The sequence below is a fragment of the Macaca thibetana genome, chromosome 16, assembly GCF_024542745.1.
Source record: "Macaca thibetana thibetana isolate TM-01 chromosome 16, ASM2454274v1, whole genome shotgun sequence".
In the NCBI taxonomy this organism is placed as follows: domain Eukaryota; kingdom Metazoa; phylum Chordata; class Mammalia; order Primates; family Cercopithecidae; genus Macaca; species Macaca thibetana.
In genome coordinates, this window is record NC_065593.1 from 22,780,550 (window position 1) to 22,806,857 (window position 26,308).

Below are 26,308 nucleotides of genomic sequence, written 5' to 3' on the forward strand. Positions count from 1 at the left end.
AGAACTGTCGTTATTGTGACTCAGTGGTATAGACTTGTTTACAAAAATGAAATGTTCTTGTAATTTTTTTTATCCTCCTGCAATATAGTCTCAGCTCTCTAGTCCTAAGGAGCTATAATTGAAGGAATGTTGAAGGAGAAAAAAATGTCTGTCAACAATTTGCATTTGGATGGAGAAGATTATGGGAACTTTAATACTGGAATCCTGACACCTGGGCATCGAAAGGGAAACTTTCTATGGGTCCTTGCTATAAATTAATCAAAGCCCTTGTAGATCTTGAAGACGCTTCTCTAGTTTCCCACTCCCCTATTTCCAAACAGCAGAGAGAATAGGAAAAATAATTTTTCAACATCCTAATTTTCTTCAATAAAGAAATAAGCCCCTAATAAAAATCAACTGTTAACAAATCACTGGTGTCAGAGAAACAGTTTAAGAAGAAATCCCTTACTATTGGCAGATAAAGAATCGCTTCCTTTCTGCTCGAAAATAAGAGGTGCATTCTTCTTCCAGCAGTTGCCTTGTAGCATGCATAAGTGAGACACTGAGGGGTCTAAACAGTGATAGGATGGAGCCTTTCCCTTGTTTTCATGCTTTGTGTTACCTAGCTGTGTCATTTATGTTACAGTACAACATCCCGTCACCACCATCTCCAGCCAGACTTAATGAGAGTAAGTTTTACTCTTTTTCCGTCTAATGAAACTTCGCTTGAGCCATTTCCTTGTATTTCAGTTTTGTTTGGGATATAACTTAAAAATGAGGCACCAAAGTACAAAATATATACGTTATTTTTATTGTGTAACCTCTGAAGGCAACATTAAAAAGTGTTCAAATAACAAAATACTTTTTGATTATAGAAGTTTTAAAATTATACTAATGTTATTAAGAAATGGCCATGCTTCTAACTGTAATTGTTTCTTTTATTAAGAAGGTTTAATAAATGAGTTTCATTTCTTGTGTGGATATCTGTATTTAACTTGGTTTCTTTGACTTGGCATTACACAAGTAAAATTCAAGTTTCCTTTTTCTGCAGTCAAACTTATATATATGTATTCTCTTCTTTGAATTACATAATGCTGAGTTGTAGGAAAAATTGGTTAAGCATGGTCCTTGTGAACCCAAGTTGTATTTCAGTTTTATAAATGAATTATCCTTACTCAGTTTGAATATCTGAACCTGGTTGGATTGGGAAATGTTGTTTTAAAGCAGGCATGGTGAATTATTTACCTTAAATAATTAAAAGCATATTGCATTTTTTCTGTTTGAAATTACCTATAGTTGTTACAGAAGTATAAGGCAGCTTACCTACTGTTGATATGATTATAATGACAGATACTTGTACATTTTCAGTGTCTTCAAGTAAGATGACTGACTCTTAAGTTTTATCAACTAGGAAACCCTTGAGGATATATCACTTTTCAGTTGTGATTCCTGCCTTTATTAGTCTCCTTGACAAATCAAATTTCCATTTTATGTTATAGTGTGGGTTTAAATTCACCAAGCTTTCATAAGGATCCTGTTCCTTTTCGGTTTTTCTTTAAGTGAATGTTTACAGGGTAATCTAGCTGACAAAAGTTTGTTTCTTGGCACTTTGCATTTGCCACTTCTATAATTTTTTAAGGTGTCGACTGGTTGTTAATAGATGAGTGTTCCTTAGAACTACAAATGACCAGATCCAGCACTGTGCCCTTTTCTTTTTATAGATAAGGGAACTGAGACCCAGATAATAAAAACCTACAAAGTGTACCCTAGAACATTCTGTTACTTCTTTATCTACCACTGGGCAAACTGTAAGTAAATAATTAAAATAACTGATTCAATTTGTGAATCAGAGCTCTCTTGAAATGATACAGTTGCTCATGTTAGATCTTTTGTGATAACAGTGATTGAAGTCCAAAGGTAATTGTTTAAAAAATTGTCATAAGAATTAGGCAGAACGGGTAGCCTCATATGCCCGTGGAGTAAAAGAGAGTAGAAATTATGAATTATTTTTCTTCTAATAATATAAATCTGTTGTGATAGTTATTACTCATTTATTTGTACCATAACGCTTCCAAGTAGAAGGTAAACTTCTACTTGTGAAAGGTACCAGCATAAAATGCAGGAAAGGGGAAGAAAACTGACATTGAGTACGTCTTTATTCATCAGTAAGGACACATGTATATTATTGGCCACATCATTTTAATTGGATGGATATTTCGTTATTTAACCAATCACCTATTGTTGGGCATACAAGTTTTTTCCCAGTTATTTTTCACAGCTTTTCATTACCATTCTTTTTTTTTTTTTTTTTTTTTTTTGAGATGGAGTTTTACTCCTGTTGCTCAGGCTGGAGGGCTCACGGCACCTTCTGCCTCCCGGGTTCAAGCGATTCTCCTGCCTTAGCCTCCCAAGTAGCTGGGATTACCGACATGCGCCACCACACTTGGCTAATTTTGTATTTTAATAGAGACGGGGTTTCTGCATGTTGGTCAGGCTCGTCTTGAACTCCCGACCTCAGGTAGTCCACCCACCTCTGCTTCCCAAAGTGCTGGGATTACAGGTGTGAGCCACCGTGCCTGGTCTTCATTACCATTCTTGTACAGGCTTATTTTGTCTGATTGTTTCTGTAGTAAACATTTCCAGAAGTAGAATTGCTGGGACAAAAAGGTCCCCATTTTTTAAGGGTTTCGATAATACAATGCCAAATGTTAATTAGGTGTACTAATTAACACCTTTCATCACTAGTGTAATTCTTGCCAAGTCTATGAGAAAAAAATAATATCTCAGTTTCAATTTTATTTCTTTTATTAGTGCAGTGGAGCACTATTTGTTTTCTGATTTTGTGTTCCTTTTTTAAAATTAAGATTTTGTTTACATACAAACCATACATACATACAACATACAGTACAGTTTTATTTTGGTAATTATATCCAATCATGGAACCACCACCACAATCAGAACATTGTGGGTCTTTCACCCTAAAAGTTTCTTCCTGCTTCTTTGCAACTGGTCCCCTCTCCCATCTGCAGCGCCAGGCAACCATTGGTCTAGTTTCTGTCACTATAGTTTTGTCTTGATACAAGTCATTTTGTAGACATTTATATTTTCAAATAAATGGAGTCATATAGTAAGTAGTCTTTTGTGTTTGACTTTTTTTACTTAGCATAATGTTTTGAGATTCATCCATGTTTTATTAATATTTCATTTGTTTTGTATTATTGAGTTGTATTCTTTAATATGGGTGTACCAACATTTATTTGTGTGTTCACTTGATTAGCATCTGGATTCTGCTGAAGTTTTGGCTTTTATGAGCCAAAACAATTGTGAACATTTGTGTGCAAATTTTTACATAGCTCTTGGGTAAATACCTCTTTTTTACATTGCTCTTTTACATTGCTCATTTCAGATTTTACATTTTACATTACATAGGTCTTTTTACGTTGCTCTTGGGTAAATACTTAGGAATGGAATTGCTAGTTCACATGGTAAATATATGCTTAACTTTATTAGATACTGCCATTCTGCTTTCCAAAGCGTCCACACATTTTGCATTCCTACCAGCAAATAAGGATTTGCTCCAAATCCTCATGACCACTTATTATTTTCAGACTTTTTTTAAAACCATGAGCTCATGTTTTATTGGAATAGAGAAGCATGGCCATAATTACAATATAGTATGATTAGTGCTAAATATGTCAGTCTTTTAAAACTTCAGCCATGCTAGTGGCTGTGTAGTAGAATCTTACTGTGGTTTTAATTTGCATTTCTCTGACTAGTGATGTTGAGCATACTTTTATGAGCTTATTGGCCATCTGCATAAAGTGTGGAGGCCTTTCCTCAGTTTTAATTGGATTATTTATTCTGGATACAAGCCCTTTGTCATGTAGGTGTTTTAAAATAGTGTCTCCCATTTGGTGGCTTGCCTTTTCGTTTTCTTAACAGTGTATTTTGAAGAGCAAAATTTTTTTATCTTACGAAGTTCACTTCATCTATTTTTTTTTCACTTTCATAGTTTTTGCATCTTTGTGTTCCAAGTAATCTTTACCTAACCCAAAGTCACAAACATTTTATCCAAATGATTTTTTTCCCAAGTTTAATCAGTTTTACCTTTTAAATTTAGTCCTGAAAGGGTAGCCTCATATGTCTAAGGTGGGGTAAAAGAGGGTAGAAATGATGAATTATTTTTCTTTTAATAATAGAAATCTGGCCAACTCTGAAGTTGTGTATAGTGTGAGAGTAAAGGTCATGAGTCATTTTTCTCCATGTGGATATCCCATTATTCCATCACCATTGGTTTAAAAAGCTATCTTTTGTTCTGTTGAATTACCTTGGCCTCTGTTGAAAATTACTTGACATATAAGCATAGGTCTGTTTTTGGACTTCGTTTTCTGTTTTATTGACCTCTGTGTCTATCATTATGCCAATACCACCACATATTGATTTCTGTAGCTTTATAATAAATGTTGAAATCAACTAGTATAAATCATTCAACATTGTTCTTCAAAATTGTTTTACCTATTCTAGGTTCTTTGCCTTTCCATACAGATTTTTAAATCAGCTGTTGCTTTCTTCAAAAAAGCACGCAGGATTTTGATTGGAATTGCGTAGAATCTAAAGATCAATTTTGGGAGGTTTGCCATTTGAACAATGTTAAGTCTTTTAAGCCATGGACATGAATCCATGGGCATGGTATATTTGTCTTTATTTAGGTTGTCACTAATTTCTCTTTGCAGTGTTTTGTATTTCTCAGTGTACAAGTCTTGCACATCTTTCATTAAATTTATTTGTATTTTTTTGTGCTTCTTTTGTAAACAGAGTTGGATTTTTATTCATCTTTATCTTCTGATTATTCAAAGCTAGTATATAGAGATGCAGTTGAATTTTATAGATTGACTTCATATCCTGGAACTTTGCTGCTTTCATTTAGTAGTTCTAGTAGCTCTTTGTAGGTTTCTTAGGATTTACTACATGTATGATTTTATCATCTGTCAATCAGTACATTTTAAGTTTTTCCTTTCTCATCCGTATGCCATTTATTTATTTACTTGTTTACTTATTTTTTTCCCTATTGGCTAGGGACCCAGTGTACATGCACTTTTACAATTGCTATGTTTTCCTGATAAATTAGCCTTATATAGGTATAAAATGTCTCTATTTCTTATATAAATTTTATCTTGAGATTTATTTTATCTGATTCTAATATAACCATTTTATTCGCCTTATGCTTACATGCTATATTCTTTTTCATTTATTTACTTTTAACCTATCTATATCTTTTGTTTAAAGTGTATCTCTTATAGACAGCATATGATTGGCTATTCTTTGTCCATTATGATAGTCTCTGCCTTTTAATTGGAAACTTAGTTTATTAATCGTTAATGTAATTAGTGATGTATAGTGAGGTTTGGGTTTACCATTTTGTTGTTGTTGTTTTCTGTTGTTGCCTGCATTTTGTTTTTATGTTCCTCTTTTCCAGCCCTCTCACTTTTGGATTATTTGAGACTTTTTTTTTTTTGAGATAGAAAAGCTTATATTAACTAACCTTTTTAAGTGATCTGTAGACATTTACTGATAGTAATTGCTTTAATCAAACATTTGTTGGATATTGTTGACTTATATTAAAGTAGAAAAAAGTTTTTGGCCAGGCACGGTGGCTCACGCCTGTAATCCCAGCACTTTGGGAGGACGAGGCTGGTGGATCATGAGGTCAGGAGATGGAGACCATCCTGCACAATATGATGAAACCCTGTCTCTACTAAAAATACAAAAATTAGCTGGACGTGGTGGTGCGCACCTGTAGTCCCAGCTACTCAGGAGGTTGAGGCAGGAGAATCGCTTGAACCCGGGAGGCAGATGCTGCAATGAGCTGAGATCACACCACTGCACTCTGGCCTGGCAACAGACCAAGACTCCATCTCAAAAAAAAAAAAAAGGTTTTATCCCCTTCAGCTAGAAATATTTTGTGTATTTGGGATATTTCTGAGTTCGGAGGGATGTGATGAGGTTGCAAAAGAAATTTAGCAGATTTAGAAAACCTAATGAATAAAAGTTCATTTATTATAGAGTCTGGCTTGCATTTTTTTCTTTGTAGTTTCTTCCATGGGACAGAAGTTTACTTCAGGGGGGCATCAGCTTTGTCTTGTTCCTCTTTATATATGTAGTACCTAGTGATGGCTAGTTAGATGCCCAGTAAAGGTATGTGGAAAGAGTAAATGGTTTGCAGGTGGCTATTGTGTCTGTCTGTCTGCTATAAAGCATTCATGTGGAGCAACTCTGCAATTTCTAACAATCTTTTGGTAGTAATTATCCCTTCCTATATATTTCCTTTCATTCTTCTGAGGGGGAAAAATGGCAAAAAAAAAAAAAAAAAAAAAAAAAAGGTTGAGGAATGGTGGAGTGAAGGGAAGTTTTGTTATATGTGAATCCTAGTCTGTTTCTTGCAACTTTGTATAGAATAATATGCTATCTGAGAGTAACAAGAATGAGTCCTGTAGATTGTTCTCTGGAAGTATAGCTGAAGTTCCATAAGCCAGCCACCATTGATATTATGCATTACGTGCATTTTTACCATGATTTAAAATCTTTTTGCACTCAAACTTTCTGAGATTGTGCTTTACCCTTTTTTCTGAACTTCGGAGCTTTTGCAGTGTGAAAATTTTTGTTTGAAAGTTGTATTCATCCATATATATTTCTGTGTTTACATATAAATACATGCAAATTTACAAAGCTGCTTCACATAGTCAATATGTATTTAAGGTCTTAAAGATTCAATTAAGGGAAGTTTTGTGTATGTGTATTTACAAGTGAGATAATGATTTTGGAAATATGCATAGATTTTAAGCTTTTTGTAGTTATCACAGTGGTAGGAAATTAATGTGTTAGTAATGAACTTTTGAAGCCAAGTTTTAAATACTTTTAAAAAATCTAGTGTCTTCTTAAACTTAGCAGGTGCGCTCTCCCTCTCTATAGTTTAAGGTCTGATTAAGGTTTGTAATTTGAAAACGTAAGAGATAGTGGCCAGTTACGTTAAAGTACCAAGAGAAATAGTTTTAAGACTGGTAAGCTCTTTGAAAAATGTATTCTGACCACTTTACCTGCTAATTTTTTGACTGATACATTTATCATTTTGTTGTATACACTCACTCTATTTATGTTGTTGATTACCATTATTACTTAATAAATGAAACATTCCAGAATTCTTTTTCAACTTGAAAGAAATTTCCCATTGACCCTTTGTCTAGTGATAAATATGTTTATTGCCTGATATTCATTTTATTACATTATTCACTGAAATTCCTATATTCTTTAAGAACAGAGCAGGGATTTTGAGATGTGGTCTTGGAGTAGAATTATGTAAAATGCTTTTCCTTTTTTTTTTTTTTTTTTGAGATGGAGTCTTGCTCTGTCGCCCAGGCTGGAGTGCAGTGGCGCTATCTCGGCTCACTGCAACATCCATCTCCCGGGTTTACGCCATTCTCCTGTCTCAGCCTCCCAAGCAACTGGGACTACAGGCACCAGCCACCACGCCCAGCTAATGTTTTTTGATTTTTTTTTTTTGTATTTGTTAATAGAGACGGGGTTTCACCGTGTTAGCCAGGATGGTCTCGATCTCCTGACCTCATGATCCACCCGCCTCAGCCTCCCAAAGTGCTGGGATTACAGGGGTGAGCCACCACGCCCGGCCTGTAAAATGCTTTTCTAACCAGTTTCTCAACTAGATCTTGGCCATTTCTCACTCTAGTTTCTGGGGATTTGTAATCCAGTAATAATTGCTATATATAAACAATTTTTTTTCTTTATCAAAGTGGGGCCAAGTCAATGGAAGATAGGGACTGGACTTTAGTTTTTGTTTTTGTTTTTGTTTTTTGAGAGCGAGTCTTGCTGTATCGCCCAGGCCGGAGTGCAGTGGCACAATCTCGGCTCACTGCAACATCCGCCTTCTGGGTTCAAGCAATTCTCCTGCCTTAGCCTCCTGAATAGCTGGAATTACAGGCGCGCGCGCCACTATGCCCAGCTAAATTTTGTTTTTTTAGTAGAGACGAGGTTTCATCATGTTCGTCAGGCTGGTCTCGAACTCCTGACCTCATGATCCGCCCGCCTTGGCCTCCTGAAGTGCTGGGATTACAGGCGTGAGCCACTACACCCGGCCGGGTTTTAGTTATTTTTATTGGATGTTGTAAGTAGTAAATTCAGCCGGGCGTGGTGGCTCACGCCTGTAATCCCAGCACTTTGGGAGGCCGAGGCGGGCGGATCACAAGGTCAGGAGATCGAGACCACGGTGAAACCCCGTCTCTACTAAAAATACAAAAAAAATTAGCCGGGCGCGGTTGTGGGCGCCTGTAGTCCCAGCTACTCGGGAGGCTGAGGCAGGAGAATGGCGTGAACCCGGGAGGTGGAGCTTGCAGTGAGCCGAGATCGCACCACTGCACTCCAGCCTGGGCGACAGAGCGAGACTCCGTCTCAAAAAAAAAAAAAAAAAAAAAAAAAAAAAGTAAAAAAAGTAAAAAAGTAAATTCAGATAGACTTTTTTGGCAAGCACACTTGATGTTTTTTGCCCATATCACTTTGATGGTTAGTTTCATCCTTCTTACTGGGGAAACGGACAGCAAGCAGACCAAGGCTCTCAAGAGATTAAAAAATGAGGATCCATGTGGAAGTAACTTGCAGTTATTTAGTAAAAGGGGATAATAGTATTGAAATGTTCTTACATGAAATGCTGTAGATTCAGGGAAAATTCCCTTTTCACCCCTGGGGTGGTATTTTGGATATTATTAATAATAGCCAAAGAAAGAAACTAAGAACAAGTTGATGCTGTGCTGTCCTAGTTCTAAATCCATTTTATAGTTTTCTTATGGCCACCTTTCCCAAACTCCCACACTGAAACTGTTGCATTATTGAATCTCAGTTTTAGTTCTGTTTGACTCCCATTTTAGTTCTTTTGATTTAGTAGCCTTCCATTATTCAGGTGGTTTTCTGTTACGTGTTCAATTCCTCAGTAAGATGCCGGGCTGCAGACTATTTTCCTGTATGCAGCTACATTCTGCATGACTGTCTCTGATTACTACCTTGAATCTTCACCTTGGTTCAAGGTTTCTGTCACAGTTGAAGGGAAAGGAAATAGGTACCTTTTTTCACCCAGCACTTTTTAAATTTGTATCCCAAAGGAGGATTAAAAATCCTCCTAACCATGTAATATATACCTGAAATTCTAGCTGTGGTAAAACAGGTGACTTCTCTAACATGGCTAATGAGCTATAGCAGAAGAAAATATATCCCTCTTTACCTGAGATTTCATAGTTTGTGTATATGTAGTTTGTGTATATTTCATAGTTTGTGTACCAGTTTTTTTTTTAATTGGTAGTATAAACTCTTAAAAACTGCTGTTTGATCCAAAGACTGGTGTACTTCACATATAAACCTGTAATGGTGTTTTCATCTCCTTCCTCCAGTTAGCTGACTTTCCAAATGGGAGAAAATATGAATTCTTTTTCAGAGGTTGCCGATGTCATTTGTTAATAAAAAATTGATTTGGGAAAAAGTAAGTTTCATTCATCAGATAAACCCCTGTCAGTGTTTGAACAGTCAGTTCTTTCTCCTGCCCCTTCTTAAGTGAGCTATAAAGAAGACTTGGTGATTCTCTCATAGGTTGGCCACAGAAGAAAGCCTTTGTTAACTCTTGCTAGCAGCTTTTGAGCCTACCTCTATGTCTCCAGGTGGATCTGGAGTAGACATTGTTAGCTAATGATGATCACTTTACTCATTTAGAGTCGTTCTGCTCCCTGCATCATGCCAGCAGGCTTCAGTGCCCAAAGCCAAGGCCACAGCCCTGTGTCAGACATTTTGTTTGCAATGTTTGATGTTGCTATTGTGGGTGATTTATTTAATTTCCATTATTGCTCTATTTACCATTGTTAAAAATCAAGAGTAAATTGCAGTATTTGTCCCATTGCATTTTTTCCAAATATGTTTCCCAAAAACTTATTCTGTATCTAAAGCATCCATGTTATGGTTGGAGAACCTAACATGAAATAGATAGAATAATGATTTGAGTACCTCACTCTACATATTTTATTGAAAACATGCCTCAAGCAACATTAATTTCTTCTATTTAGCTTTCAGAATAATTTTGCATATTTAGAACTTATCTTCAACTAAATAAATTATTTTATACAGTGTGCTTTATTTATATTAACACTATAGCATTTCAATTTATATTACCATTTTATAGTAATTTCAATTCGTATATAATGAATATAAATATTCTAGAACTTCTTTTGTAAAATTGAGGTATGTCTTATATACTGCTTCTTATATGCTAACAGATATATTCCTTGTAACAGGAAAACAAGGAATGCACAAAAACCAATAAATAATAGAGCTGTATAGCAAACACTTGAATAAGAGATAATATCTCACTATGAGAAAAGAAAACAAAAATGTAATTGCCCTCAGTAGTGTATTAAGATAAATTTTTAAGGGAATGAAATGGAAGTAGTAGGCCTGCGCACTTTGCTTTAGACGCACAGATTTGAATACACACAATTTTGTAGTAAATACTTTCGACGTAAATTTTACATACAGCATCCTCAGATTATGATGCAATAAAATTGGAAATGAATAAGGAAACAGATTTTCAACCAAATGAAAAAGAGAAATACATACTACAATAAAACTATACTACTTGAAAGACATAAAAAATCCCCCTCACCAATTATCATGAGGCTGGCATAGCTTAACTCATAATTTTGTTCAACTCTACATGCCAATTTCAACAAGAAAAAATAGAGTATATATAATGTACTGGTTAATCCCAAAAGGACCTAAGAAAAGAACAGAGTAAGATAGACAAAATTAAGATGAAAACTACTGAAATGAATAATTAAAAAATTTTTTAACTTTAGAAACTAGATAACAAAAATTAAAAACACTACACAACTGGGTATTTTGAATACACTAGTTGCAATAGGAAGCACAAGAATCCTATGGAATCACTGGTGAATATTTTTAAGTATGTAATATGTATATCATAGGAATAGCTACTGAGCCAGTCACAGTGGCTCACGCCTGTAATCCCAGCGCTTTAGGAGGCCGTGGTGGGTGGATCACCTGAGGTCAGGAGTTCAAGACCAGCCTGGCCAACATGGTGAAACCCCGTCTCTACTAAAAATACAAAAATTAGCTGGGCATGGTCGCGGCGCCTGTAATCCCAGCTACTCGGGAGGCTGAGGCAGGAGAATTGCTTGAACCTGGGAGGCAGAGGTTGCAGTGAGCCAGGACCATGCCCTTGCACTCCAGCCTAGGCAACAAGAGCGAAACTCTGTCTCAAAAAAAAAAAAAAAAAAAAGGAAAAGGGGAAAAAAAGGAAATAGCTACTAAACACTGAAGTAAATTGAAGTTTACCCAGTTTATTTTGTGAGGCAGACAGGTATGGTGCCTACTAAGGTCAGAACATAAGATTGAAGGCAGGCTTGTTGATGAATATAGATGAAAAAACTCTAAGAATAATGTAAATAGAACACATATTAAAAGGTATCCAACAATTAAAAATAATATTCACCATGACCAAGTGAGATTTAGTATAGAAATTCAAGATTGGTTCAGTGTAAGTCAAACTATTAATATAATCCATTTCATTACTAGGAAAAATAGTAAAATCAATTAAAACAATGTTCATTGACCTGGGATGGGATACTGTTCTAGGCACTGGAAGGATACAAAGAGACATATATCAGTAGAATCCTTGTGCTCTCAAGGGTTTATAACCTAGTACATTAAAAAAGAAAATTAGTGATAATCATGATGTGCCCCAAATATTTGAAAATATCCTAAAAATGTCTTATAAAAATTAACAGACTGGGCGCAGTGGCTCACACCTGTAATCCCAGCACTTTGGGAGACCAAGGTAGCTGGATCACTTGAGGTCAGGAGTTTGAGACCAGCCTGGCCAACATGGTGAAACCTCATCTCTACTAAAAATACAAAAATTAGCCAGATCTGGTGGCATGTGCCTATAGTTCCAGCTACTCAGGAGGCAAGAGAATCACTTGAATCCAGGAAGCAGAGGTTGTAGCCAAGATCACGTCACTGTGCTCCCGCCTGGGCAACAGAGGGATAATCTGTCTTTTAACATACATTCCTGACAATTCAAAAAAGTATAAAAGAAATGTAGGGTTTTTCATATATATTTGTAACTAAGATTTAACATTAGCCTAAAAGGAAAAGTAAAGGCATCTTCTGTTAAAAAGTAAAATAGCGCTGCCTCATATCAAATGTTAGCTATTATATAAAAGTTAAGAAAACAAGGTACGGATATATGCAAGAAGGAAATTAAACTATCAGAATTCAAATGATTGTTATATATCCTGAAAATCTGAAAAATTAAGCAGCATAATTATTGAATTTAGAAATGTTGCAAATTTTAAGTAAAGCATGTTACTGTATTTTAACAATAGATAATATAGCAACAAATATATACCCGTTTACAGTGACACACATAAAATACTTTAACATAATGTTCTGTGTATATGTGAATACTAAAACTTTAATAGCAAGTATGAAACAAGTTTGAATAAATGGAAAGTTGTACCCTGGCTAGTGGGAAGGCCAGATGTATTAAAATCACATGCTTACTTTATATTAATTACTAGATTTAATATTTAACCAAAATACCAATATAATATCTTTAGAAGCCTTAATACCAGCAGCAACGTTACCTGAGAATCTCAATTCCCCACCCCAGACACAGGGAATCTATCTACGTTTTAAGATTTTAAGATTTCCAGGTGATTCCTGTTTGTTTAAATAAGTGGTTAATATGTGACCTATTTGGATGAATGGGAAACTATATATCAAAGGGGATAGAAGGAAACTGTACAGAATAAAATCAGAATAGTGCCTATAATATTGTAAACAGTTAATATTCTATGGTGATGATTTTTGTCCTAACAACTTTATTGAGGCATAATTCATATACCGTAAAATTTACCCATCATACGTATATAATGCAGTGCCTTTTAGTTAATTTATGATGTTATACAACCATCACTACCACCCAATTGTAGAATATTTTCATCACCCCAAAGACTTGCTCATTAATAGTAACCCACTCCCAACCCCAGGCAACCACTGAAATGTTCTGTCTCTACACATTTGTTTTTTCCAAGAATTTCTTGTAAGTGATATAATATATTATGTAGTCTTTTGTGTTTGGCTTCTTTCACTTAGCATAATGTTTTTGAGGTTTATCCATGTGGTAATAAATAAAAGTTTGTTCTGTTGTATAGATATATCATAGTTTGTTTATGCATTCACTAGGTAATGGATTTAACACTTTCCAGTTTTTGACTATTATGAATAATGCTGCTATGAATATTTACATATAAGTCTTTGTGTGGACTTAAGTTTTCATTTCCCCTGCGTAGACACCTAAGAGTGGAGTTGCAGGGTCATGGTAAGTTTATGTTTATTTTTTTAAGATGCAGGCAAACTGTTTTCCAAGGTAGATGTGCCATTGTACAGTCTTACCAGTAATGTAAAAGGGTTCCAATTTTGATTGGGATTACATTGAATCTCTAAGTCACTATGAGGAGAATTGTCATCTTAACACCATTGAGTTTTCTAATCCATGAATATGAAGTGTTCCTTTATTTAAATCTTCTCTGATTTATCTCAGCAATGTTTTGTAGTTTGCATTCTATGTCTTACACTTCTTTTTAAAATTTATTCTTTAAGTATTTTATTCTTTATGATTCTGTTGTGAATGAAATTGTTTTCTTAAGTTCATCTTTAGATTATTTATTGCTTACATATATATATATATCTTGGAATATTTTCATTTGGACTTATTTTTGAAGGATAGGCTCTTTTTAGTCGGATATAGAAGTTTTGCTTTCTCCACTAAAATATGGCATTCCACTGCCTTCTGACTTCCATTGTTTCTGATGAGAAGTCAGTGATTTATCATAGTGTTGTTTTTCGCTTGGTATTTTTGGAGTTTTTCTTTGACTTGAATTGATGTTTGACTATGAAGTGTCTAGGCATGGATTTCTTTGTGTCTATCCTACTTGGGTTTTGTTTTTGTTTTTTGACAACTTTTTGGATCTGTAGATTATTTTTCATCAAATTTGGAAATATTTCAACCATCATTTCTTTTCTTCAAATACTTATTCTGCCTCTTTCTTGCTCCTTTCCTCCTGATATTCCCATTGCATGCATGTTGGTATCCTCAGTATTATTGCATAGATCTCTGAGGTTTTGTTCGTTTTCTCAGACTTTCTTCTTTGTTTCTCATATGTACTTTTCAAATCTAGAATTTGATTTTGTTCTGTTTTTGTAGTTTCTACTTCTGTGTTGATATTCCCTGTTGAGTCATTGTTACCGTATTTTAATTTCTTAAACAGGTCTCCTTTAATTCTTTGAGCATATTTATGATAGCTAGTTTGGGAGTCTTTTTCTGAGTGGGACATCTGAACCCACTCAGAAACAGTTTCTGTTTGTTCGTTTGTTTGTTTTTTTGATCTGTTGCCCAGGCTGGAGTGTAGTGGCGCAGTCTCAGCTCACTGCAACCTCTGCCTCCCGGGTTCAAGCGATTCTCCTGCTTCAGCCTCCCAAGTAACTGGGATTACAGATGCATGCCACCATGCCTGGCTAATTTTTTTTTTTTTTTTTTTTTTTTAGTAGAGACGGGGTTTCACCGTGTTGGCCAGGCTCGTCTTAATCTCCTGATCTCAGGAGATCTGCCCACCTTGGCCTCCCAAAGTGCTGGGATTACAGGCAATAGCCACTGTGCCTGTCCAGAAACAGTTTTTATTGACTGTTTTTTTCACTTGAGTATGGGACACATTTTCCTGTTTCTTTACATGTTGTGGAATGTTTTTGCTAAAAACTGGACGTATTAGATAATACAGCGTAACAGCTCTGGTTCTGATTTTCCTCGCCCCTGACAGTTGTCATTATTGTTATTATATATAATTGCTTATTCTTAAATGACACGTGCAGACTTAATATGCAGAATCTCTTTCCCCACTGAGGTGCAGCCAACTCGGGTCTCTGTTCAGTTTTGTTTTTTTTTTAATTTTTAGCCTAGCTTTCTTGGAGTCCTGCTTGTGTCTGCATAGCTGAGTGGTTGGCTGTTGGTTAAAGGTGCTCAAGCATTTTGAGCTAGTAAGGCTTATATCTTTTGGGGTGTATGTGTGTGTGTGTGTGTGTGTGTGTGTGTGTGTGTGTGTGTTGGGAGAGCATGTAGTTTTCAAATTTGCCCAGCTTTTATTTTCTGCTGAGCCCTCTCAGTTTTTCCTCACATGCAGGAAGCCTCTCAGTCAGCAAGAGATCTATGGAGAGTTCAGGCTCTCTCCAGTCTCCTCTGGACATATATTCAGCCATCAGTTAGCCAGGACTGTGTGGGGAGTTTAGCCCCCCTCTGTGACTCTCTCATTTCCAGAATCTGCTTGTTAAATTTCTGGATTTCTGATAGTCTGCCCTTCTTCTCAACCAGGACAGTAGCCTTTGAATAACAGAGTATAGGCTTTCTCTGTTCTTTTCTATTTGGGTTTAATGCTTTGACCCCACAACGCTACTGGGTGTGGGTTTTTTGCCCTGTCCTTCAAATCATGTTAGCTCCCTGCGACAATGAAGCTGCTGGGTTTTGTAGCCAGCCTTGCCCAGGAACTATTAGATGTACTGGTGCTTGGGTAGGGTGTGGCAGGGGTGGGGTAAGAAGCAACCCCAAGCTGTGACTCCCACTATTCTTACACAAATTTCAGCAGTTTTTTGTAAAAACACTTAAATTTGTCATTTGACTTTGGACATTTTCTGGAGTCCCAAAATGGCTGTTTTTGACACTTTTGTCTAGTTTTATAGTTGTTTTGAGGGGAAAGGATTTGCTGACCTCTTCAGTTTGCCACAGCTGGAAGTCCTGCCTCCTGTTTTGTTTTGTTTTTGTAATATTTTTGGGTTTGGTTATTTTTAACAGGCTAATTGAAAACCTGAAGCACATCTATATGTTGTAGCTGCTTCAGCATTTTGCTTCACAATGGAAGAAGTTAGGAGATTGTGATTAGATTAGGGGTGGGGCTGTAGTCCTAAATTTGCTGACAGCACTTTCCTGTGGAATGCTTCCTAATAATGTATTCTTGTGTAATGATGAAGAAAATGTTTCTTTTTTTTTTTTTTTTTTTTTTTTTTTGAGACGGAGTCTTGCTCTGTCGCCCAGGCTGGAGTGCAGTGGCCGGATCTCAGCTCACTGCAAGCTCTGCCTCCCGGGTTCAAGCCATTCTCCTGCCTCAGCTTCCCGAGTAGCTGGGACTACAGGCGCCCACCACCTCGCCCGGCTAGTTTTTTGTATTTTTAGTAGAGACGGGGTTTCACCGTGTTAGGCAGGATGGTCTCTATCTCCTGACGTTGTGATCCACCCGTCTCGGCCTCCCAAAGTGCTGGGATTACAGGCTTGAGCCACCGCGCAGATTCCTTTGGGATTCTACTACAACATAAAAAAGACATTATAGTATGCTCGTTTCTACAGAATGAATTTGGCACAGGGAAAGAAGTGACAAAGTTCTTTGGGCTGGTATAGATGTATATCTATATGAAAAATAATGGAAAGACTCATCCTTTTAAAAAGTTACTTATTATACAGGTTTAAGCTAAAATACTTTTTTTGTGCTAGAAAATTAAGCTGGGCAGTTTGCCTTTTTAAAAAACCTTTCTAATTTAGTAACACACATACACAAAATAAAATGTATAACTCAGTGGCATATCACAAAGTGCAGACTTCTATAACCACCATTCAAGTGAGATACAGGACATCACCAGTACCCAGAAGTCCCCTGTGCCTTCTGGATCCATACCCCAAGAGAGGATTCTTGGATCTCACACAAGAAAAAATTCGGGGCAAGTCCATAAAGTGAAAGCAAGTTTACTTAAGTAAAGGAATAAAAAGAATGGCTACTCCATAGGCAGAGCAGCCCTGAGGGCTGCTGGTTGCCCATTTTTATGATTATTTCTTGATTATATGCTAAACAAAGGATAGACTATTTATGCCTCCCCTTTTTAGGCCATATAGGGTAACTTCTTGGTGTTGCCATGGCATTTGTAAACTGTCATGGTGCTAGTGGGAGTGTCTTTTAGCATGCTAATGTATTATAATTCCAGAGGTAACTCATCACCATCTTGGTTTTGGTGGATTTTAGCTGACTGCTTTACTGCAACTTGTTTTACCAGCAAGGTCTTTATGACCTGTATCTTGTGCTGACTTCCTATCTCATCCTGTGACTCAGAATGCCTTAACTTCCTGGTAATGCAGCCCAGTAGGTCTCAGCCTCATTTTACCCACCCCTTACTCAAGATGGAGTTGCTCTAGTTCAAATGCCTCTGACACTCTACCATCGTTGTCCTCCCCTCCCAAGATAATCACTATCCTAACTTTTATGCTAACTACTTCCTTTCCCAGCAGTTTCTGTCTCCTAAGTGTGCATCCCTAAACATTATAGTTTAACTTTGCCTTTTTTAAAAAAATATTATGGAAACGGTATCTTATAGTATATATTTATTGTGACTGATTTCTTTTGTTCAAAATTATGTTTGTAAGATTTGTCTATGTTGTTGCATATAGCAGTAGTTTATTTTAATTGCTGGAGAGTGTTCCGTTGTTTGAATATACTACAATTTGTATACTGTATATTATATATTAAACATTCTGTTTGTGGATATTTAAGCTATTTCCAGTTTTAAGGGTATTACAAATATTGCTGCTCTGAATATGCTTGCATGTGTCTTAATGTATAGATATGCATATTCCTTTTGGTTATATACCTAGGAGTCAAATTGCCAGGTCATAGTGTATATATATTTTTGACTTAATAGATAATGTCAACTTGTTTTCCAAAGTGATTATAACAGTTTACCTTCCTAAACTATAAGAATTTCTATTGCTCTTCATCTTAACAAAACATTTGCTATTGTTATACTTTAAAAAAATTGATTTGTAGGATTCTGTATACATCTGGATAAGAGCCCTTTGTTCCTTATAAGTGTTGCGGGCATCTTCTCCTATGTGACATGCATTTTTACTCTCTTAACAATGAAGTTATGAAAAGACGTTCTTGATTTTAAAGTAGTCAAATATATCAATATTTTCTAGTGTGATTAGTGCTTTTTGTGTTCAACTGATGAACTCCTTCCCTGCCTTAATATCATGTTCTTCTATATGTTATCTTCTAAAAGCGATGTGATTTTGATTTTCACATTTATATCTACATCCTACCTGGAATTCATTTTTGTGTATAGTGTGAAGTAGGTTTGGAGGTTCATCTTATTTTTCCATGTGGATATTTCATGGTTCCAATAACATAGATTGAAAAGATACTATATCTGACAGGGTTCAATCAGGAGAAAGAAACCACACCAGTTATTTAAACAGAGTTTAATATGGGAAAAAATGTTAATTAGGTATAAAGTTGTCAAGTAGATAACTAAAAGTGCAAGAAGAAAACACGTAAGATATCACAAAAGTAGTGGTTTCCACCCCACAACAGGAAGAATAAAGGGAAGAGGTTGGAATTATTAAATTTAGAACCCCATGATGTCTGAGGAGAGGTACTGGCTCACTGATGCTGGTATCTGGCATGAAAGATGTGGTGAGGCTAGTTCTGCAAGTTTTGGCAGAACTATAAACTGAATTCAGCTACTGCTATAAGAAGGTACTATTGCTGGGAGTGAAGAAGTATTGCTTGGGTGTCACAGAAACAAGAAACAGACAGGAAGCCCATAGGAGGAGCAAGTCCCTTCTTCCTCCTCCAGCCTTGCAGTCTCCCTCTACAACCTTCTGTTGGCAGAGCCTAACATGGAGCCAGTTGGCAAAACCAAAATGTGGTTTGTAGAGTTTAGCTCCACAGCATTATAGAGCAGTGTTTAGGTGGATGGGTTTGAAGCTGAGAGAGACTAGCTTAATAACTGACACAACCTTCCTGTCTCCACTGCTCTGCAGAGCAAACTTTTTGGTAAGTCAAGTGTTCATATAGGCGATAGTCTCTTTTTAGATTATATTTCTATTTCATCTATCTTTGTACCAAAATTACACTATGTAAATTACTGTAGCTTTATTATGTCTTCATACCTAGTAAAGCAATTTTTTCAAAACCGACCTATCCTTCTTGAAGTGTTTTAGCTGTCTTTAGAACACTTGAATTTATAGAAAAACTTTAAAACTACTTCATCTATCCCCCCATCAATTTGGGGGGAACTGAAAATTTTACAATGTTGAGTCCATGAATATGATACATCTTTCCTTTTATTCTTTAATTTTGCTCTGTAATATTTTTTAAACATCTTGTATAGAAGTCTTGTGTAGCATCTGTTAGCTTTAATCCCAGATATTACATATTTTTAATATTATAAATAGTATTTTTTATAAATTTCATTTTATTATTTTTATTTTGAAAATTTCAAACTTACATTATTTTCCGTTTGTATAATTAGACCCCATTATACCCACCACCTAGATTCAGTATTTAATAAGATCTGCTTCATTTGTTTCAACTATTTTTTTTTTATTGTTGCTGAAGTATTTTAAAACAAATCCTAGATCTCATGTCATTTCACCTATTTATACTTATAAGTATGCATCTCTAGAAAATACGGACATATTATTTATAACTAATTCTAAGCCATATTCACATTTCCTCATTTATATTTTTAAAATTTTTTATTTTATGTATACAGAGCTAACATGGTTTCTTTCATTGAGTGGATGCCTTGGATAATTCATTCAACAAAGATCATTTAGTCCAACTCAATGAAACCTATATCCTTCACGTACTGATGGAAACACTGGCAGCACCTATTGAGGCCGTGTTTCAGGATCAGAGCATGCTGGTTTGAGCAGATGCAACAAGTGTGAGAACCCCGGCCGAATTTTCATGGCTGGCTCCAGTAGAGCTGCTGGTGACCCATCTTGCTTTCAGGAGTGCAACCAGGCGAAGGGCCTCTTTTATTTCAAAAATGTTTTTTACTGTTGATATGTTCAATTTGCTTTTAACTTCAGGCATATTGTTCACATTTGGTATTAAGTAATTATTAAAATATTAGCCATTAAAATATTAAAGTATGCTCTATGACAATTCAGAACAAAGTTTTCTGATGTGAGCTTTATTTCTAAATTCATTAAGATTTTTGACATCTGCAAAGCCACACTGTCACAAACCTACCATGTGAATAAAACTGTCTTTTTCTTTTAAATGTTTTCTATCCTTACATAAACCTAATGTGCAACAAAAATTGCCATTTGTTAAATATAAATTTTTTTCTAGTCCTCAATGTTCCTATTACTGAACACATATCTTTCAGGAAGTCATCAGTGAGATTAAAAGTAAGTGCATTTTTGTGTGACATATTTTTAGTTTTACTTGCCCTTTGTAACCTCTTCTTGCCTAGACAAAGTTGTTAAAATGCAAGAGGGAGATGTAGTTGTGAATTATTTTCATTTGTGGCTTTGCCTAGAAACCTTTCCTTCATTGTTTCAACTGGTTTTCCTCCCCATGCAATATTCGTAGGTCTGTTTCTAAGCAAGGACTGTGACTAGTGGGCCATGAAAACTACCTAGACTTGGCAGACTGGGCTGTATCATGTTCACCCCCTAACATGAGAAAATCTGGCATGGCAGTTTTCCTGCAGGCAGTTCAATACTCCTCGTAGACATATTGAACAGTGACTGAGGAGGAAGTCTCTGTATCTCCCCAACATCTACAGTATGGATGGAACTAATTAATTCATGATCTAAAAAACAATTAAATATTCCCAAGACCACAAGAATTATCATAAAATGATTTAGCTACATTTTAACTTATCCAGTATTATTGGTGGGGACTGAAAGGGTCTTAAGAGTTAGGTTTCACTCACTAGTACTAAGTACTTGAAAATAAATATGACAGCTTGATACTGGATGGCTTACCTGTTCCTTATCCTTCCTCCATTATCAGCACCCTCAGGTGTCTCACTACAGATCAGAATGGCCCAGTGCTGTCTTATCTGCTGAGATCTTTGCTATTTTTAGTTCATTAAACACAGAGTTAGAGGATGTTTAAGTTCTTATTTAACTCTTTGAGTCAAATATAGATATTTTGCTGCTCCTAATATTGTTTGCTCCTCCTAATATTATTCAATATTAGGAGGATATGAAGAAAAGAATGAACTGTTTCTCAGCCTTGGTTTATCTGTTGTATAAAGCCTTTTTTCTTTGTAATACAAATTAGCAAATTTGGGAATCATTTTATATATCCTAATAAATTGGAAAAGGATCTCTTAATGCATACAGCTAACCCAACAATTACCAAACTTGGATAAACAAACAAATGAGAAAAGAACTCGGCTAATAGGATACATTAAATATAGAAGATGAGAATCCATTTTTTATTTATGTGTTTTGGATGGGGGAAAAGCCTAGAAAGATTTCTTCTAAATTGTGTACAACTCTATAAATGTGGTGGAGTGCACACAAATTATAGCCTGTTAAAATTGCAGTTAGAAAGACCAGTGAGAAATAAAAATAAATTTGTTATTCCATAACTTATTACATAAATTTCTTATGTATCCTTGAACATAAAACAAGGACCAAGGTACAAATAGGATACATTTCCTAGACTTGTTTGTTGTCAAAAATTTTGCCCCAGTTTGCTATTGTTTTCTGAAACAGACTTAATCTAAATACAAGTAAAAATAAGGAAATGAATTTCAAAATAAATGTGAAGACAATAATCTAAATATTTAGAGTTTAGTTAGAAGGTTCTATTACTGAGATATGTACTGTATCGGTGTAGTTGACATATTGTAGTATGTGTAGCAAGAAATGGAGGATTGCTGATTACAACTTTATGTGAATAGAATTAGAAGAACCTGATTTTCTTAAACCAAGTTGAAGCACTTTTTAAATTATATTATGTATTTGCTTTGAATAGCTAAAAATATGTATCAGAAACATGAACTTTAAAACTGCTAAAACATGGGGGATTCTTCACATAAAAATGAAAAAGAAACAATTTCTTGGAGATTCTTGCTGTCTAGTTTAAAGATGTTTTAAGTGACATTTTAGTGGCTGAGAAAGTATTCCCAGTAATAAGTTTCACTTTTGTTTCATTACAACTTTTCTGCTTGTCAGTAATTTAAGCAGATTTGTGGCAGTGTTCAGTTTTCTGGGATTAAGAAAACTCAACAAAATGACCACAACAGATCTAAAATGCTTCCTGTTTTGTTATTGTACTCTTTTGATGAATTCCATATCTCTCTGAAAAATGACTTGTGGATTCTTCTGGCTTTTTAAAAAACAGTTGAATTTGTGAGGACAAAGAAGTATTGATAAACTCTGGACAAGTGTAAGGAAGGATTCTTTCTCATGACTCTTAAACATGCTGTTTGAAGTATTAATTTAAGACTTAGAAAGTAAACTCCTGTTAGTAAAACTTGACTGTTTAAGAAGGGAATCAGATGAAATGACAGATGCACTGTCTTATTTAAGGCATCCAGTGTTTAGCAGAGAAAGTAACTGCCCCAGAATTGTAGGTATAAGGATGGCTCCTTTTTTTTCTGAAATGAAGAAACTTGTCCTAAGTGTTGTTCATTATCTCTACAGCTGGAACTTCATTAGCAAGTGCCGTTAGAATAACCAGGGTATTGCAGCAGCAGAGAAACTAAGCGCCTCAAGCCTTTGAGTAACAAGGAAAATAAAAGAATTCCTGTATAACATGCCTCCACACTTATCTGTGTTCTGTGGTACTATTTGTGCTGAACCAAAGCATCTGCTACCTCAAGTTAAGAGAGAACAAACTCAACATGGCATGAAATTACTGCACTGCCATTCACATTCATTAGAGTTATATTGTTGCCAGCTACAGGCATGACTGGCTTTTGCATGAATAATAAAATACTGCTTTGTGAATTTTACTTTAAAATATTACAAGACACAGTACTCACCTTGAGCCTGCGTCAAGTATTTTCAGGAGTGGGTTTATCTCCTTTAGTGGCTTTTCTAACCATAATAGGGTGACCAGTAAGTAGTAGTCAGAAGTTAGGAAGAAGTATTGTATGAGGCCTTTGGAAAGGGCATTGTGTTAAATCAGTTTACCTCATGTTTTAAAACTAATATTTATTGTGCCTGGCTAACTGTTAAAGATACTAAAATTATTGTCATTTGGCAAACATCGTAATAATTGATTCCGACAAAAATTGTGAATGGATACTAAAGTTAATGAATCAAAGTTCAGTGAGGAATAGGATATTTACACAGTTACAAAGGGAAAAAAAATTGTAACCTTATATTGGAGAAACCTGGCAGACACCTCATTCAAGTGATTAAAGTTATCAGCAGTAATGAGACATATTGACATTATATGCCTCCTGAGATGATGCACTGAGAAGGCATCAGTTCTTTGTTGTTTCTGTCAAAAATGGGTAATCTGAATCTAGTTATGAGAAAATACCAAACCCAAATTAAGGGCTAGTCTTCAAGGTAACTGGCCTGGTCTATATATTTCAAAAATGGCAGTCGTGAAAGACATGCCAAATAACTTCTAGATTAGAGAAGACCAAAGAGACATGACAGTTGAATACAATGTGTTATCTGAAGTTTTCCCTTTTTCGTATTTCATTGATATTTTTCTCTTCTAGTAGCTAGATACTGGAGTAGTATATTTAAACAGAAAAAAAGTACAACTAATAGTTTGAATATAGCAATATATCAGTGTCCCCTCCTATTTTCTAGTTTATGTGGATTTTAATCAGTATTGCAGATTTGGCTGGGGGGTGTGTGTGTGTGTGTATGTGTGTGTGTGTATGTGAGATACAGGGTCTCACTGTGTTGCCTAGGCTGGTCTAGAACTCCTGGCCCCAAGTGATACTCCTGTCTCAGCCTCAGCCTCCCAAAGTGCTGGGATTAACAGGTCTGAGCCACTGCACCCTGCCTGGGTTGGTATTTTTTAAGCAACAATCATGAATGTTAGGTCTCCTGGCCTACTTGAGTTACATATGAAGCTATTGAAAACTCACAATTGCCTGTAGTCCCAGCTACTCAGAGGGCTGAGGCAGGAAGACTACTTGAGCCCAAGAGTTCCAGGCTGCAGTAATCTATAATTGTGCCACTGCACTCCAGCCTGGGTGATGGTGAGACCCTGTCTCTAAAAAATAATAATAATAGATAATACTTGTTTTATCAAAATTTTGGCCAATGGAAGAAAGTGAAGCCATCGTGTTCTTAAAAAATACTAGAATACTCAATAGAGATAGCACTATGTTAAGGAAAAAAAGATACTAGAATACATAATTTCAGAGTTTCACGAGCACTTAGAAAAGGAAGTAGTGATCACTAAAATGAATCCATAAAGAAGTTTGATATGGTTTTTAGACATATACGTAGATAATAGGAATTTTTATTTTCAGGAAAGCAATTTGATGAGTGTCTGATTTCCTGAGTGATTGTAATTCATTGAATGAGTAACTGAATATCCATACCCAAGATTAATGATTGAATGTCAGTCTTGTTGATGATTTCTAGTCTTCTATCTGTTGCAGAGATCTATTCTCAGTCCTATTCTAAACTTTAATTAATAACTTAGAAAAAGACATTAATGCCACATGAATCAATTTTTTTTTTGTTTGTTTTTTTAAAATACAGACACAGTCTTGCTGTATTGCCCAGGCTGATCTCAAACTCCTGATCTCAGGCAGTCCTCCTGCCTCAGCCTCCCAGAGTGCTGGGGACACAGGCATGAGCCACTGAGCCCAGCCTCAAATTTTAAAATGACACAAATTTAGGAGGAATAAATACTCAGAGCATTGGATGATCAGAACAGGGGCTGAACGAATAATAGCTGAAAATGTTAGGCAGGAATCTAGCCAAATAAATTGGACGGAAATAAATTCTACCAGAACAACCAATCTTAGTATGATAGGTAGAAGGAAAAAAAAAAAGCTCTAGGTTAGTTAATTTATGGAAAGTCAATTTGCCAAATGACCAATTGGCCACGTATACTCAATTTATTGGTATTTATTTTTTCTTTCTTTTTTTTGAGACAGAGTCTCGTTCTGTCGCCCAGGCTAGAGTGCAGTCAAGAAATTTTGGCTCACTGCAACCTCCGCCTCCAGGTTCAAACGATTCTTGTGCCTCAGCCTCCCAAGTAGCTGGGATTATAGGCACCCGCCACCACACCCAGCTAATTTTAGTATTTTTGGTAGAGACTGAGTTTCGCCATGTTGGCCAGGCTGGTCTCAAACTCCTGACCTCAGGCGATCCACCCACCTTGGCCTCCCAAAGTACAGGGATTACAGGCGTGAGCCACTGAGCCCGGCCTGATATTCTTTTAACTATTTGGTTAATATGTATCAACTGGGTTCAGTCAAAAAAACAGAAACCACACTCCTTTTTCAAACATAGGGAAATATAATACAGGAAATTGGTTATATAGGCGTTAGAAGGCTAAAAGGGGCGGGTGGTGGGGGACACAGTTGTTAAAGAGATAGTAACTACAAGAAGCAACTACCACACTAAGAGCTGGGAAATAAAAGGGATGAAGTTATCATTACTTGGGAGCTAGAGGGATCCCTAAGCTGGCACCCAGACTTCTAAGGAGGGGAAATTGTTCAACTGCTGCTTATATTGAAATCTGTAGTACTAAAAGATGTTCATATACATAAGAAATCAAAATATTTAAATTGTGTTTGAACATGTCTTCCCTCTCAATGTAGTTCTGAAAATAAAGCACAAAACTTATTTGACTTTTATCAAATTAATATTATCTATGCGGCTTCTGTATGTTTGTTTTTTCCTGTCTTTAAAATGGCTTTACCACTAATACCTCTCCTACCTCAGATGTATAAAGTGACTTCTCAGAAAGAGTAATTGTTTATATAAATTTAGAGAGGGAATTTTTTTTTTAAAGCATGGCAGATGATGTGGGTGACCAAACATTCTCTTTAATTGTTAGTATGTACTTTTTTATCTTTCTCACTGACACCTTAAGCTTCATTAAGTGGACTTAATGTTGAGTGTTTTAAGATAAAGATATTGTCATGATCTGAAACATTGGAAAACAAGGTGTGGAACTGATTTCTCTGTTTTTTTTTCCCCCTTCCCCAAATACTGCTTCTTTAGGTCAGTAACAGATCCAAGAGATGGAAAGAGAGTAGCACTCAAAAAGATGCCCAACGTCTTCCAGAATCTGGTCTCTTGCAAAAGGGTCTTCCGGGAATTGAAGATGTTGTGTTTTTTTAAGCATGATAATGTAAGTGAAATTGGTATTTGGGGGAAACTATTTCCTAAGCCGCCTGCATTCAATTAGTAAAGAGCAAA

The 26,308-nt window shown here is 35.9% G+C and overlaps 2 protein-coding genes and 1 pseudogene across 2 annotated transcripts in view; 2 read left to right on the forward strand and 1 right to left on the reverse strand.

Annotated features, from left to right (window-relative positions):
• Positions 1 to 26,308, forward strand: part of TMEM199 (transmembrane protein 199) — a 345,481-nt gene that overhangs the window by 68,778 nt on the left and 250,395 nt on the right. The gene's annotated exons all lie outside the window — the stretch shown is intronic.
• Positions 1 to 26,308, forward strand: part of NLK (nemo like kinase) — a 153,059-nt gene that overhangs the window by 54,750 nt on the left and 72,001 nt on the right. The window contains exon 2 of the mRNA XM_050763206.1: positions 26,111 to 26,240. Within this exon, the coding sequence (XP_050619163.1) occupies positions 26,111 to 26,240 (130 nt within the window). The remainder of the gene's footprint in view (positions 1 to 26,110; positions 26,241 to 26,308) is intronic.
• On the reverse strand, positions 19,756 to 19,926 carry LOC126938748 (40S ribosomal protein S29-like; annotated as a pseudogene).